The following is a 15,879-nucleotide window of genomic DNA, read 5'->3' as shown; positions in this document are numbered from 1 at the left end:
GACAGGAAAAAACACGCCGTTGGCCTTCTACTAGACTTAAGTAAAGCATACGATAGAGTATCACACGAAATTCTACTTAAAAAACTTTATAATTCAGGGATTAGAGGCGTAGTCCACGATTGGTTTAGATCCTACCTGCAAAACCGTATTCAATATGTGCAAATTAAATATCATAACTCAAACACAAATGAAATCACCGAGACACGTTCGGAAAAGCGACATTTACTAGGATCTATTCCACAAGGTAGTGTTTTAGGTTGCGTGTTATTCTTAATATATATAAACGGCCTTCCAAATATAGTTAATATACACAACATCTTATTTGCAGATGACATTTCGTTACTGTTTGAAATTGATAAAGGCGAAAGTCATAACGATACAATCAAAAAATGTCTTCACGAAGTCAATAACTGGCTAGAAGTTCAAAATCTCGAAATCAATCTCAACAAAACTAAATTAATTCAATTCCATCACGGACTTAACAAACCATTAGAAATTAATATAATAATAAATAACACCAAAATTGAGGAAGTGGACACTTTTAACATGTTAGGAATATCCCTAGACAGTAACATAAACTGGAAAAAACACATAGAAATAACTAAAACCAAAATCTCAAGCAAAACTGCTCTATCGGCCTATCATGCATTAGCACACTCGCGGTTAAGTTACGGAATCATGCTGTGGGGCAACAGCACAGATTCCGAGGATTTATTTGTCATGCAAAAAAAATGCGTCCGAATAATGGTTGGCATTCAATGCCCTGAAAGCAGCAGACCCTATTTTGAGGAACACGGGATACTGCCATTGCCGTGCCAGTATATCCTATCATTAGCCATATATGCGTGGAAATATAAATATTTATTTAAGGAACCAAATAGTGTCCGGAGAAAATATCAGATTGTTATCCCCCCTTCCAGAACAAAAATGCTATCCAATAGCCCACAATATACAGCAATCCGGGTATACAATAAACTGCCAAACAAAATCAAGTCGCACAATAATTATAAATTATTTTATAAGGCAATCAAGGAATTTTTGTTACACAAATGCTATTATTCTTTAAATGATTTCTTAAATGATAATTTGGAATAAATTGAATTTCATAATAATAATGTAAAAATTTGTAATTGTAAAAATATTAATATTGGGATAATTTTATGATAAATTATAATTTAATATAATTTAAGCTGGTGAATAATGTATAGCTGTTAAAATATAATTTAGACTAAGTATTATTTAAGTAACTATGTTGCTATGCCCTAACGGGTGCATGTTGTAACCTAAGATATAAATAAGACCTAATGTAAACACATGTATGCAATAAATGATATGACTATGACTATATATATATATATAAACGTAAAAGTCCTGACTGACTGACTGACTCACTTAAATCAACGCCCAGCCCAAACCGTTGAACCTAGAGAGCTAAATTTTTCACAATAGGTAGCTTTTATGACGTTAGTATCCACTAAGAAGGGGTTTTTCAAAATTCATCCCCTAAGGTGGTGAAAAAGGGGTTGAAAGTTTGTATAGAGATCATAAATTTTTTTGAGTGCGGGACTTGAAACTTCGTATAAAGGCATATTATTAAAATACAAGAAAAGTGATTTCAGCGTTTTTAAAAATTCATCCCCTAAATAGGTTAAAAAAGGGTTGAAAGTTTGAATCCATTACAAATACTTTGAAACTTCCTAGAAAGGCATAATAGCCGATTACAAAAAAAGTAATATTGACGTTTTTGGAAATTCAACCCCTAAGGGGTTTAAAAAGGGGATGAATGTTTGTCTTGGGGTTCAAAGTTTATAATATAAATGTTTTTTTAATTATAATAAAAAAACAAGAAAACTTATTTCAGCGTTTTTAAAAATTCATCCCCCAAGGTGGTGAAAAAGGGGTTGAAAATTTGTATGGAGATCAAATATTTTTGTGAGTATGGGACTTGAATCTTTGTATAAAGGCATATTATTAGAATACAAGAAAAGTAATTTCAGCGTTTTTAAATATTCAACCCCTAAAAGGGTTAAAAAGGGGATGTAAGTTTATATGTGGTACAAATTTTCTTTTAACCTAGGAACTTGAAACTTGGTAAAAAGGGCATTATATTAAAATAGACGATAACTAAAGAGGGATTATATCGGGAACAATTTTTTTCAGCTAGGGTCTTGAAACTTCGTAGTTTGTGAAAGACAAATTTCATGCGTTGTATAATTTTTAACAAATGATTAACCGTCCCTACTGACATCTTTTGCTGCATAATGTTCTATATTATGCTAATGTAAAATATATAACCACCAACATACAAATCCACGCGTACGAAGTCGCGGGCAACAGCTAGTTACATATAAACTACACTGGTAAAATAATAAAAAGGCTATAAGTACCTATTATTTATTATATTGATAATGAGGGCTAACGCGTATGAATTCGCCGCTAGGGGCGCTAGTGTAGATGGTGGTCTTTTCCATAGTTCGAAATGTCAAATGTCACTTGTCACTTTAATGACTGACAGCTTTTCTATAGTCTTTCGTACCACCATCAACAGAGGCGCCAACTGGTGAGCAAAAAAACGATAGCCCTCATTGAACCACCATTAGCGCTTTGATATTTTCATATTATTTTTTTCTAATCTTATAAAATAATAACTAATTAATTAATTATCTCGCTCTCTCTCTCTCTTTCTCTCTCAGAATTAAAAAAAACACTAAGTATTTCAGGATGCCGTTGAATATAGGTACAGTCAAGTGTAAAAATATGGGTGCATAATATAACTTCTTAAAAATATTTTTTGAGTAATTATGATGTGTGCACTGTGCACCCATATTTTTACAGTTGACTGTACATAGAACTTTACCCATATCCAGGCGATGCCATCTGTCCGGATTAATATTTTATTGAATATAAAATACCTACCTACAGAACAATTAAAATATACTTGCTTGTGATGGTTTTTCTTTTAAATTTATTCCATTAATAATTAAAGCATGTAATATTTTTCAGACACCCTACTTAAAAACCACCACTCCACTTCCAAACCACTGTGTGATTTGGCAGAAGAACATATGTATTTTAGTTGTATGTAAGAACTTTGAACAAACTGTTTTTTATATATGTTTTACCCTAAAACACTACAATAGCATGTTGTTTTTTGTCTGTTATTTTTTACAGACGTACAGCTATATTAGAAATACCTAACCTTTTGTATCTACTTATATAAAGCCCGCTGCTTTTTTTTATACAGGTAGTACCTGTCAGGTACGTATTACATATTATAATATTAAATATAAACACACTATTATTATTCTCTTTATTTATTCTTTTTCGTACGTTAGGTTTTTTATAATATGCATATAAAAGTAAAATGTAAAAACACTTACAAAACAATACAAAATACATATAAACAAATTATAAAAAAACCTAACCTAGGGTGCCGCCAGCAGCGGGGCAGGGCCCGAGCTGCCGGTGGTCAGGGCCGCAGAGAAAGGAACCGGCCGACTATCCGCGCCGTGTCCAAGATCACCGCCTTCTGCATCTGACCCTTGATCCAACCACCTAGCGAGAGTCTCTCAAGGTGTTGGTCGAGACTCTTCGCTATGAGACCGTTCGCTGAAACGACTATCGGGACAATGATCGTCGAATCAACATCCCACATGGCGGTTATCTCGTGAGCCAAGTCTAGGTACTTACTGGACTTGTCCTTCTCGGCTTTTACGAGATTCTCATCATGGGGGATGGTGATGTCGACGAGCACGGCCCGGCGCTGCGATCGATCTATTATCACAATGTCAGGCTTATTGGCTACAATAATCCTGTCAGTGATGATAGATCGACTATTATTATTATAGGGAACACCCAAATATTCCGAAATACGTTTTTCCGATTTTTATAACCACGATTTTCATAATCCCGATTTTTTATGTCCGAAATATCAAAATTACGATTTTTAAAAACACGATGCAATAAAATCACAAATGTGTTATTTCCGAAAACTTAAAATCCGATTGTCACTTGACCGAAAGCTTAAAGTTCCGATTTTACACTTTTCCGAAAATATTTTTTCCGAATTCCTAAATTACGAAAATTCATTATCCGATCGGAAATTAAATATTCAGAAATTCGGTCTTTTGTAAGGTCGGAAAAATGAAATTCGTGGTACTCAAATAAAGACTCACGTTTTACTTTATTAATTCGGTATTCAGGTATTCAGAAATTCCGTTTTTTATAAAATCGGAAAAATGAAATCTTTGATATTCAAATGAAGACTCACGTTTTAGTAATTATTACGGGTGCCTGTCGTGCCGCATCATGTTAAATTCGGCATCAAATATTTTTGGCATAAAAATTCAGCATAAATAAATTAGGCAGAACTGCAAACCTGCGAACTCGAACTGTTGCTAGAAGTGGGTTAGGTTAGGTTAGAACTGCGACCCCCAAGAAAACGAACTGTTGCCAGAAGTGGGTTAGGTTAGGTTAGAACTGCGACCCCCAAGAAAATGAACTGTTGCCAGAAAAGTGGGTAAGGTTAGGTCAGAACTGCGACCCCCAAGAAAACGAACTGTTGCCAGAAAAGTGGATTAGGGTAGGTTAGAACTGCGACCCTCAAGAAAACGAACTTTAATAATATATTCGGGATATCGTTATTCGGAAATTAAAAAATTAGGATATTTAAAATAAGAATCACGACAATTCGGAATAAGGGCAATTCGGAATTCGTGATTTAGAAAATCGTAAATGTTAAATTCGGCATTTTTCACTGTCGGAATTGTTATAATCGGAATTATGTGGTTCGGAATTTAAAATTTCGGAATAATGGCAATTCGGAATTCGTGATTTCAAAAATCGTAATTGGTAAATTCGGTTTTTGCCACCATCGGAATTTTTATAATCGGAATTATGTAGTTAAAATTTACAAAATTCGGCTTTTTGGGTTTTTGGAAATATAAATCTTCGTGATTTTCATCATTCGTAATTACGACAGTCGGTATTTTGATGGGTCGAGCATTTAAAAATCGGAATGCTAAAATTCGACATTCTAAAATTCGGAATAAATTTTTTGGAACTATGTAGTGTACCCATTATTATACACTATTATATTATATTACCATTAGGTACCATTCTTCAGCCTGACAGTGGTACCCAAGTAATTAACATATTTATCGGTTTACATACCTACTTGTAAGTACAAATATAATGTGTCATGGCGTATTTTATGCGGTTTATTTGTAATTATGATAGGAAGGTACTTAATTTTAGAGCCGAATACCTACTAGTAACCCAGTTTAAGGCCGTTCCATCGGTTTGCCGCTATCACTATCATATTTCGCAAGAAAGAACGGGAAAGACAATGCGCGCCAAGTGTCAATTTTGATCGAATTTTCTCGGTTTTTATTTATTTTAAAAACATTGCCTTACAATATCGAAATTCGAAAGCGGTAAAATTACTATTTAAGTTAAGATTGTTTCTTTTTTTGTGTTTATAGTGTTACATAAAAAATAACCGAGTAAAGTTGGATTAAAAGTCCTAGTTAGAGGTTACTTTGGGAATTAATTGTATAGAGATTCGTGTATCGGATCGGAAGCGTATAAATTAAAGATAATATAATCAAAGATGCATTTACTAACTTATTTAGTGCATAAAGATTTACATAGTGGTCGTATTCAAAAACATGTAATACACAGAATCTTTACATGAAACTGTTATGTTTGATACATGAACTTCAGAAAAGTAGGTAAGTGCCAGTTGCACCATCCGCACTTGACAGACTGATCAACGTAACCCGGCGCCGCGGCGGTTTATTATGAAACTTTCCATACAATAAAATTTAGCGAATTCTTTAACGATGACAAACAGTTTGGTGCAACCGACCCTAAATGTCAAAGAGGTTGTATTACACTTAATACTTACTTTGCCAAGTTGTCGTCAAAATAGGTTAACGTGATTTTTTTGTGGGGTGTGGGCCTGTGGGGGGCTTAACATGTTTCAAGTATGTCATATTAGTTTTCGCATTATTTTTGAACTTTGCTTTTTAGTACCTACTAGATGATATTTAATTGTACATTCGTAGACGTTGTGGCCTTATTGCTACGCCGTAAACCGTAGCGAGGAAAATTATATTTATGGCAAAAAATCCCCCTAAGTAAAAAAAAATTTTTTTACTCTTAGTTTGTTGACTCTGTTGTTTCCTTTTCCTATTTTACACACTTTTTTGTTGACGTGTTTTTTTGAATCTCTATGGGATAAAAAATTTCCACCATAAGATCAGGTATTCGGTATTCGTATAGATATAATTTATTTTTACGGGTGTAATAGTCATCTGATGCCTTAGAATGAGTTTTATTACCAATAAATGATGATTTTTGTTGCATTACATGTTTTATTTTTATTAAAATCCACATTTTTCCTCTAAAAAGTTGGTATCTAATTTGTCAAGGGATCCGCATTGTATCAAATATGATACATATAATTTCCCGAAACTGGAAAACCCTGGATTTTTCTCCTAATTTTTTAGTAGTCTAGTATGCTCAATAGGTGACGAAAAACTATTTTTTTTAAAATTTAAGGTATTTTCAGACTTGCCAAGATAAAGGTTAAAGGTACAATCAGCAACAAAAGTAGCGCATCAGACTATGCGCCAAAAGTTCTCTGAATAAGTATTTACAAAAATAAATAGGTCTCTATATACAATAACGAGCTTCAGCCCGCGACTTCGTCTGCGTGCTGCGGTGACAGCATGGTTCCCTTTTTATCGCCTGTCACTATGCCTGTCACTTTCGCACTAACATACTTGTTAGAACGTGACAGGCATGGTGACAGGTGATAAAAACTCGACCGTGCTACGGCCACTGGAAAGTTGGTGATGATTGATAAAAACTCCTTCCTTCCTCTGTTCTTATCCTACAAACCTACCTTCCCCTGGCCTAAAACTAGTATCTCCATAGCTCCATACCATGCAAATTTCATCTTTTAAATTAGTTCAGCGGTTTAAGCATAAAGAGGTAACAGACAGACAGGAAGTCTTTATCCTGACTGTGCTACCAGGGTACCACAGCAATTAAAAATTTTCATGGATTTATATGGAAGATAATACATATGTATAATGTCATGGCGTGTTTAATATGGTTTATTTGTAATTATGATAGAAAGGTACTTAATTGTAGAGCCGACTATAAATTACTAGCTCATTTTAATGAAACTTTCTACACGCCCATCACCCATCCTACTAAAGTACCATTGAAGTATTGGTAAGTATATTTATTAATATTTTATTTACACGTTGTTTAATACTATGATTACCTTAAATCTAACATTATTTAACCGATTTTAAAAAGAGGTGGAGTTTCAGTTCCGATTTTGCCTTTTTAGATTTTTCCGATTTTGCCAGTTTTTATTTTTTTAAACAATAAATATTTAGGGTCAATTTTACACAGATCTCAAACTAAGAAAAATCTTATACTAGTGTGGGTGTAGGTATCTACTAGGCGACGATATAAACATTTACTCGTATATATATATAGGTAAATACATATTTAAATACGTAGATACCTAACATCCATAATTCAGGAACAAAATAAATATTCGTCGTGAAATCGTGACTTTATATTGTGCCGGTTGTTTTCATTCAGCCAGTAACATCCAGAAATGGGACCGAAAAATGTGCTTACACCGGTACTGGGTCTGCTGTTAATTGTGAATTTCGTGACTGGCATCCAATGGGACTTCGAGTTTGGTAAGCGTCAAGTTTCTTATTTCAATCATTACCATAGATAATTAATCGTAATCAAGGATACTGTGTAAATGAATTTAGTAGGTACCTATCCGCGCGCTATTTGTACGCGAAAATTAAACCAAACTTTAGGTCAAAGTTATAGGAGAGGAGGCACCCATTTAGGTCAAAATTTTATTTCAAAAATGTAAGTGGCTCCCTTTCTTAAATTAATTAATCTATGAGTCAAAAGGACCAACTCTGCAAAAGGACCAATTCCTTCAACATCATTCGCCGTATATCGCACTTTTTAGTCACGTTCACGTCTAAAAATATTGATACGGACAAAGTACCAAAACATGTATATATATACACAACTAGTGTAAGACATATTTTTGGCACTTTGTCCGTTACGTATCGATATTTTCAGAAGTGACTGTGATCGTAACATACGGTTCCTCAACAAGTCAACACATCATAGAACTTATGATAAGTGTGTATAAATAAAGCAGTGTAGGTATATACCTATTAGGTAACTGCACATAATTAGGCATTAAAACACTCGTGTGATATCTTTATGAAACTCGCTTCGTAAACCCACACGTATTTTAATACCTCTTATTATACATGAGTCACGTAAACTACGTAAATATTTTAATAGCTCCGTACAATAAGATGTTCACGGAGTTCTTATAGGGTTCACTTCGGTCTTGCAAATCGGTTAAATGCTTTTTTTATATAATTGAATGTATTATTTTTACCAGCAACGCATTATCATAACGGTACGAGTTAAGGATGACTCACGTTAGACCGGGCCGTGTCCGGGCCGGAGCTTCCGGCGCTTACTTTTCTATGACATGACAGGTGATCACGTGATGCTTTCCATAGAAAACGAAGCGCCCGAAGCTCCGGTCCGGACACGGCCCGGTCTAACGTGAGTCATCCTTTAACCAGTCTTGTCTTTCAGGTAATAAGCAGCTTGCGGACGCTACCAAATTTTACGAAAAGGAGGGCACTATTCAAATATTCTCATATCGCAATTTTTATTCGTTTACCGTAAGTATAATCCACTTGAACAACTTTATTTTATTTAACCTCTTAATGCATGTAATAAAAAGATAGTTTCAATTTGAACTTTAATAGCTGTTGTTGTTGTTGTGAGTTGAATATCATATCCGCCATATACATATATGGCTACGTATGCGGTAAGGGGATTTTAGGCCATCTTTGCGTATCACAGCACGACATTCTGGTAGCTCCCTCAATACTCCATTTAAAAATTCAACATGTATTTGAAAATGTACAAATCAAATTACGGGTTTCTTATTTAATATCCCTCTGTGTATAATATTAATAGGTGCCTGATAAAGGATAACTCACGCTAGACCGCCGAGGCCGAGGCGTCCGACACGTCATTTTCGATGACGCTAATCGGTGATTAAAGGGCCTGACACTATTTGATAGAGAAAGATAGTCGTATTGCGATTCCTATAAGAGGAAAGAGAAAATACTGCCATGCTTTGTCATTTTTTCATGGTCAGGTTATGGCATTATAGCAAGGAGGCGATGGCGAAATACCGAAATTTATAAGAGTGAAAGAGGAAAGACATTGGACATGCAAACCGGATAAATTGCGTTATATACATTTTATATGAATATTCTTTCTCTTACCCCCGGTCTCTCTGTGGCGCGTCTATAACTACTTGTATATACTATGTCTATGTTTACAGCACATTTACCTACTTTAACATGTTTCCAGGTGCCAGTGGGCATGCAGGTCTCATACGTCAGAGTAACAGTGTGGAGTCTCAGCCCTCCAAAAGTAGATTATGATGAGAACACTAACACCGTTTCTATCGTATACTCTTTCATGCAAATCACACTCAGTACATTCAAAATACAAGTCGAAGGTGTTCCCTTTTATATACGCTCTAGTGACACCTCCAGGGTATCCCTCAACAGTGGTGAAATAGAGGATTAATTAATATGGTTAAATAGTTATTTGTGGAACAAGAGAGGAAAGTTGGTTTTTCTTGCGAGTGTTTATTTTGAGTCCCGAGAAAGCGAAAGATTCTAAGTTAGAATCTTGAGCGTAACGAGGGACTCAAAAACACGAGATGTAAAATAACTTTGCTCTCGTGTTGCACACATAATTTTTCACCTCAGTAGTGAGAACATCAATAAGGTTAAAATGTATTTCGAATTGCACAGAATAATACAGAGAAAAAAAAGTATGAAGTGGCAGTTCATGGCCTTCACTAAATTAAAAAGCTACTTTGTTTCACTCCCTGGAGTGAGGAAAGTTGCACTTTCTTCACTTCCTGGAGTGAGGAAGACGCACTTTCCTCACTCCATGGAGTGACTAAAGTAGGCTTGTTCGAGCTGCTGAGGTGAAAATTATATTTCATCGCATCAGTTTCATCAGCTACGTATCGACCGAAAGACATCCACTAACAAAGACTTCTCCCGAGGATCTCCACAACGATAATCCGTAAGCAGATTTTGGTCAGATTAACCGTCCTTCTAGTTTAAGGACGCGCAATGGTTATCGGTTACAGTGCATCGAAATCACAAAAAAAAATACTCTCCCACCCAAAATGTATGAAACAGACAATTTTTGGGTTGATTCCATAATAAAATTTGTTCAGTACAACCTACATATTCACCTGTAAATTATTGTAGGATTTGTAGGTCATTAAAAAACATCCTGTATATTAAGGTGCAAAAGTGTAAGCATTGACGTCGACTTTCAACAAGAATGTAATGTACGTACCATACATCGGGGTTTTTGATGCGGAAATTTTTTACTAGCCAAAAAATAGGTAAAAACTGTAAAACCGATACTATTTTAACATTAAATTTCTAAGCACATTTAGAGCTTATAACCTATTTTTAATTCATAGTTTTTACAATAAACAAAGTTGTAAATACACAAAATCATTCCCGCACCAAAAACCCCGATGTATGGCACGTACACACTAACTATTTGGGTTAATTAAAAGCGTTTTTAACATTGTACTAGCTATTATTTTTATTTCCCATATTTACTTACCCACAATACAAGAGGAGTGTTGATTTATTAGTAGGTACCTAGATACACTAGATACCGTAAAACCTCCTAACTATAGTCAAATAAGCATACGGCCCGCCAGATGTTAAGCAGTCTCTGTAGCCTGTGTACGTGGCTGTGTACGCCTGCAATTCCAGAGTAGCTACATGCGCGTTGCCGACCCTAAAACTCCGCACCCTCATTGAGCTCTGGCAACCTTACTCACCGGCAGAAACACAACACTATGAGTAGGGTCTGGTGTATAGTGTGTTCAGTGTTTGTATATCTGAGTTATTTCTCTCCTTCGTTAAAATATTTTGCTTCAGAACTCAAATTATTCAAAATTTGCATCATTCAAATAGAAATAAAGATAGCCAGAATAGTTAGAAATTTTGGGTGGTTTATGGTAACGTATTTTATAAATAGCCCACTAACCTAGGAATTTATTACATATACTTAGGTTACTATATATTTAACTGTCTGTCTGTGGAGAGTCTGAAGCCGAGGACAGGCATTGTAGTAGCGACCAGACGGATGAACCGATTTTGATCTAATATTTTGGCTGAAAGGTAAGTATATGTAGTTTACAGATCGTGCTGAGAACTTTTCTAGTAGGTATATACATACGTAAAGGATACTGCATGAACAACTTCAACAGGTAGGAGAACGACGAACTGTCAAAGAATAAATAATAGTATATACTACCGAACTGTGCAAAAACGTAACATAAACCCGATGATGCATCATCTATATAAATAATATATGTAGGTATGTAAACTTTAATACTATCCTCCTCCCTCAATCTAGCAACGCTCAAGATTCCACTTTTCGAATCATATTTTGGCATCTTTCGAAGGAGGTAAACAACAGCTTTGCCCCGTTCTAAAACAAATAATTATATTAGGTACCTTTTCAATAGGTATTTTCGGTAGCTTTTATTGCTGACTTATACATTTTTTGCATTATCATAAACAACCTAAACTGATGTGTGTTTTGTGACAGTGAGACTCCTGGAGGCGTATTCTGATTGTAAGAACAGGTTACGAATTTAACATTTAAAACTTTCGCGTTTTGAACACATATTAATCACATTTAAATCGGGTCTATTGCGAATTTATTTAGTCGCGACCACGACCAGTGAGACCTGTGTCGAAACGTCGGTAAATAAAGATAACAAAATAAATTCGCGATAGACCCGATTTTAAATGTGATTAATATATTTACACTGAAATTATCCATAACCTGTTAGTACAATCAGAATATGCCTTTTGTTATTATATTGCTATTGTGCTACCTATAGGTACAATTAGAAACAAAGATATGTGTTTTGGATATTTTAATACAAATAATAAAACAAATATTTTCGTTATTGACGACAATAACATCGTCAATAAGAAACAAAATAAAGGTAAAAATGTAAATTTTCGATTTTTACGTCCAAAAGTGTACAAGGGCAGGATCATTTTCTTGCGGTAGTTCGACCGGACTATGCACTATTACTGTAAGGGAGTTTCCAACTATAACTGTGTTGGTTAAAAGGGTAAGGCAAGAAGTTCTGTTGGCTTTTCAACTATGGGTGGTCTAGTTACGAGAACGCGCGTTGATGTCATCGTGACGCTCGCGCTTCGACTCGCTGTGGTCGCCCGAGACGCGCACGCCAGCTGACGTGCCCGCTTCCTCATGCTCGCGCTTGCAGGGCGGCGCGGTCGGCGCCGACTGCACCAGCCGCCCCACCATACTCCCGCTCCTGTCCTTGCGTGGGCGCGTCCACTCGTGCGACAACACCCGATCCAGCGTCAAACGCAGCGTTATATCCGGCTCCAGAATATGACGCACAATGGACTTGGACGCCGTCGAAACTGTGTCCCGTATCCTAGATCTGAACACCCAATTGCGTGACATCTGATCCTTCAATAATTTGCGTAAGTTGGAGTCATCGAAAGGCATGGACGCGTTCAACATGATGAACAGAATTATTCCGAGGGACCATACGTCGGCGAGCTTTGGATTGTAAGGCGTACCACTCACCACTTCTGGAGCCGCGTACGCGGCAGAGCCGCAATAAGTCTGGCTGAGCACGCGGCGATTGTCTCCATCAGTACAAAATCTTGCGAAACCGAAATCGGCCAGTTTCACATTGAACCGCCTGGACAACAGTATATTTTCACACTTTAGATCACGATGCGCTATATTCTTGCTATGTAGATACTGGAGCCCACTTGCCATCTGCCGGAACCACAACTTAGCCTGGTTTTCGGGTACGACGCCATTACGCTTTATAAAATCTAACAAGTCACCGTTGTCGGCGTAGCGCATAAAGATAAACACTCTCGGGCCTCGCTGCAAAATACTGTGTACTTGAATGATGTGTGGATTCTCGATTTTAGTTAGGATGTCGAGTTCACGAGGAAAGAATTTTTCTAAAAAATCACGAGGCGCTTTCTCCTTGTCGAATATTTTGCATGCCAGTTGCATCCGCTTAGGACTGGACGCGTCGCAATACTGCGCTAGGTGCACGGTGGCGTAGGATCCCTGCCCGATCTTCTTCCCGATGAGGTAGCCTCGTTGTTCTAGGGCATTTACCTCAGAGCTTCGAGGGCTCAGGCGCTCAGCCATTGAGCTCTATCGACTTTATCCTAACCCGTTTAGGATACATTGGACATCTCACTGCTGACGATATGCTCAAGGTTTCTAGGCACTCCTGTCAAAATATTTGCTCTTCGCTTGATACAAATTTTCGACACACCTCTCATTAAAGAGAGTAAATAAATAAAAATAATTATATAACCACGCCAAAGATTTAGTCAAATATTACGACATCACAAAAAATTTGGATAAAAATAACGCTTCCACTAGCAAAAATCACAAAATACGTTTTGCTACATGTATAACTTTTTTCTCTTGTTTCTAAAATCAAAATGACTTTTTTCAAACCAGACGCTTTTTATTGTAAAAAGGTTTATTTACAATTTTGTTATAATTAATTTTAAACCGAGTTAATTGCTAATATTGCTATGTTAAAATTGTTGGGGCTTTGAGTTAAGATTTTTGTATGATACCTACCTATTTATTAAAAATTTTACCAAAAATTTTTTTTTCTGGCTGATTGGCCGCCGCCTGCGTTCTAGCGCGAATTTATCATTTGCCATCACTCGTGTTTACGACAAGTCTTTCGCAGTGCGTTCATATACATATAGGTATATATATATATTTTTTTATGAAATAGGAGGCAAACGAGCAGACGGATCACCTGATGGTAAGCGATTACCGCCGCCCATGGACACCCGCAACACCAGACGGGTTGTAAGTACGTTGCCGGCCTTTAAGATGGGAATACGCTCTTTTCTTGAAGGTTTGAAGGTATTATACTACTCTTTGGCGTTCATGCGTCGCTCAAGGGGAGGTTAAAGAAGCTATGGTTATGTAATTGATTAGTTTGCCTATATATATGTTTCTGTTGTATAGTTACTCTATATTTGTTTACTTCTTTCCATTTTTAGGGTTCCGTACCCAAAGGGTAAAAACGGGACCCTATTACTAAGACTCCGCTGTCCGTCTGTCACCAGGCTGTATCTCATGAACCGTGATAGATAGACAGTTGAAATTTTCACAGATGATGTATTTCTGTTGCCGCTATAACAACAAATACTAAAAAAAGAATAATATAAATATTTAAGTGGGGCTCCCATACAACAAACGTGATTTTTTTGCTGTTTTTTTCCGTAATAGTACGGAACCCTTCGTGCGCGAGTCCGACTCGCACTTGGCCGGTTTTTTACCTACAATAAAGAGTTTACTATCTACTACCACAGGTACTTTTTTTCAAACAGCATGGGTACGGTGACAGAAGTCATCTCAATACAATTTTGCAAGATTTTGCGCTTTAACATTATGGATTGTATGGAAATAGCCTCTGTCACCGTACCCAAGCTATGATTTATATAATTCAGAATATGTGGTTGCCTAAATTATTTATTTGCTTTTACAACAGTATATTCTAAAGCATATACCAAAAATATGTTGATTCGTGGTTGATTCAGGTATAACCACCCAACGTCATCCAACGTGTCTCGTCCTGAATGGATTTTGTGATAATATTTTCCATTCCGCTAATAACTACGTTTAGCACATTTATATAAGCCAGATCAAAGAATATAATACTCAAGCCAGATTCAAACATGCACAATCTTTTTAAATGTTACCTGTCTCTTTTGCACTTATTATTTTTACATATACGTGAAGTACGCTCCAGACTACGCGGCTTCGCGCCTTGATTTGCGCACGAGTGTGGAGGGCCCTTGATGGCAAAGAGTAGTATAGCGTGATATGAGCGTGATGGCTTGGCTTCCCTTTTGCGCTTTTCAATCTTTAAAAGTCGTAACAGACTACCGCACCGCACCAAGGTTGCGCGTTGTCCGTACGCTGAATTCGATGTAACGATCAACCATCGATCAACGCTTAAAGTCGAAAATCCAGCAACGTTTGCTAAAAAGCGCCACCGCCATCGTGTGAATAAATACACATTTATTCATTGTGTCATTCAAAGGCTTTTTTAACGCGCGTTGTAAAAGCGCTCGTAAAAGCCGCACGCTGACACAAGAGAGAGGAATTAGTGGAAAATTCGGATTACTGGAAATTAGAGCAAATCTGCATATATGTATTTTGATATTTTTAAGTAGGTATGTCGTATAAATATTTTTTATTAAAATAATAAGTTCAAAAAAAAAATTATTTCATTATCTGGTTTTTATATAGCCACTTTTAAGAGAAGGCAGTGTGATAATGTAAGCGTAGATAGAATAGTAAACTTGGACATAGAATGATCAATTGCACCTCTATTTTAGCGCCGGATTACTGGATGTACCGGAACATTAAAGTGACGGATTTTCTAGATTTCACTCTATGATTATGGATGGTACCTATAGAAAGGATGCCAATCTCTTATGGCAGAATTGTTGCAAAATTGCAAAAGTGACCGCTTTCAGCTATAAATAATAGTTCCTAATCTCTCCGGTGGCGCTAGGTAGGCTCTGAGACCAAAGAGTATTGTAATATATAGGAGACTCTATGACATGAACCATAGAGGTATAATAATGTAGAGTTGAAATCCCGATAGGGACAGTA

General features: G+C 36.4%; 1 protein-coding gene across 1 annotated transcript; it reads right to left on the bottom strand.

Moving 5' to 3' along the window:
* Positions 1–12,076: 12,076 nt before the first annotated feature.
* LOC134748199 (testis-specific serine/threonine-protein kinase 2) lies at positions 12,077–13,652 on the bottom strand. Its single transcript, XM_063682913.1, has one exon. It carries the CDS (start codon positions 13,369–13,371, stop codon positions 12,337–12,339), a length of 1,035 nt encoding a protein of 344 aa, XP_063538983.1. The 5' UTR covers positions 13,372–13,652; the 3' UTR covers positions 12,077–12,336.
* Positions 13,653–15,879: the final 2,227 nt, after the last annotated feature.

The sequence above is a fragment of the Cydia strobilella genome, chromosome 16, assembly GCF_947568885.1.
Source record: "Cydia strobilella chromosome 16, ilCydStro3.1, whole genome shotgun sequence".
Lineage (NCBI taxonomy): Eukaryota > Metazoa > Arthropoda > Insecta > Lepidoptera > Tortricidae > Cydia > Cydia strobilella.
Note: the sequence above shows the minus strand (reverse complement) of the source record. Positions and strands in the feature narration are given on the sequence as shown.

Bases quoted from the DNA above. Each gene is read 5' to 3' on its own strand.
- LOC134748199 (XM_063682913.1), bottom strand. From the start codon at position 13,371: ATGGCTGAGCGCCTGAGCCCTCGAAGCTCTGAGGTAAATGCCCTAGAA.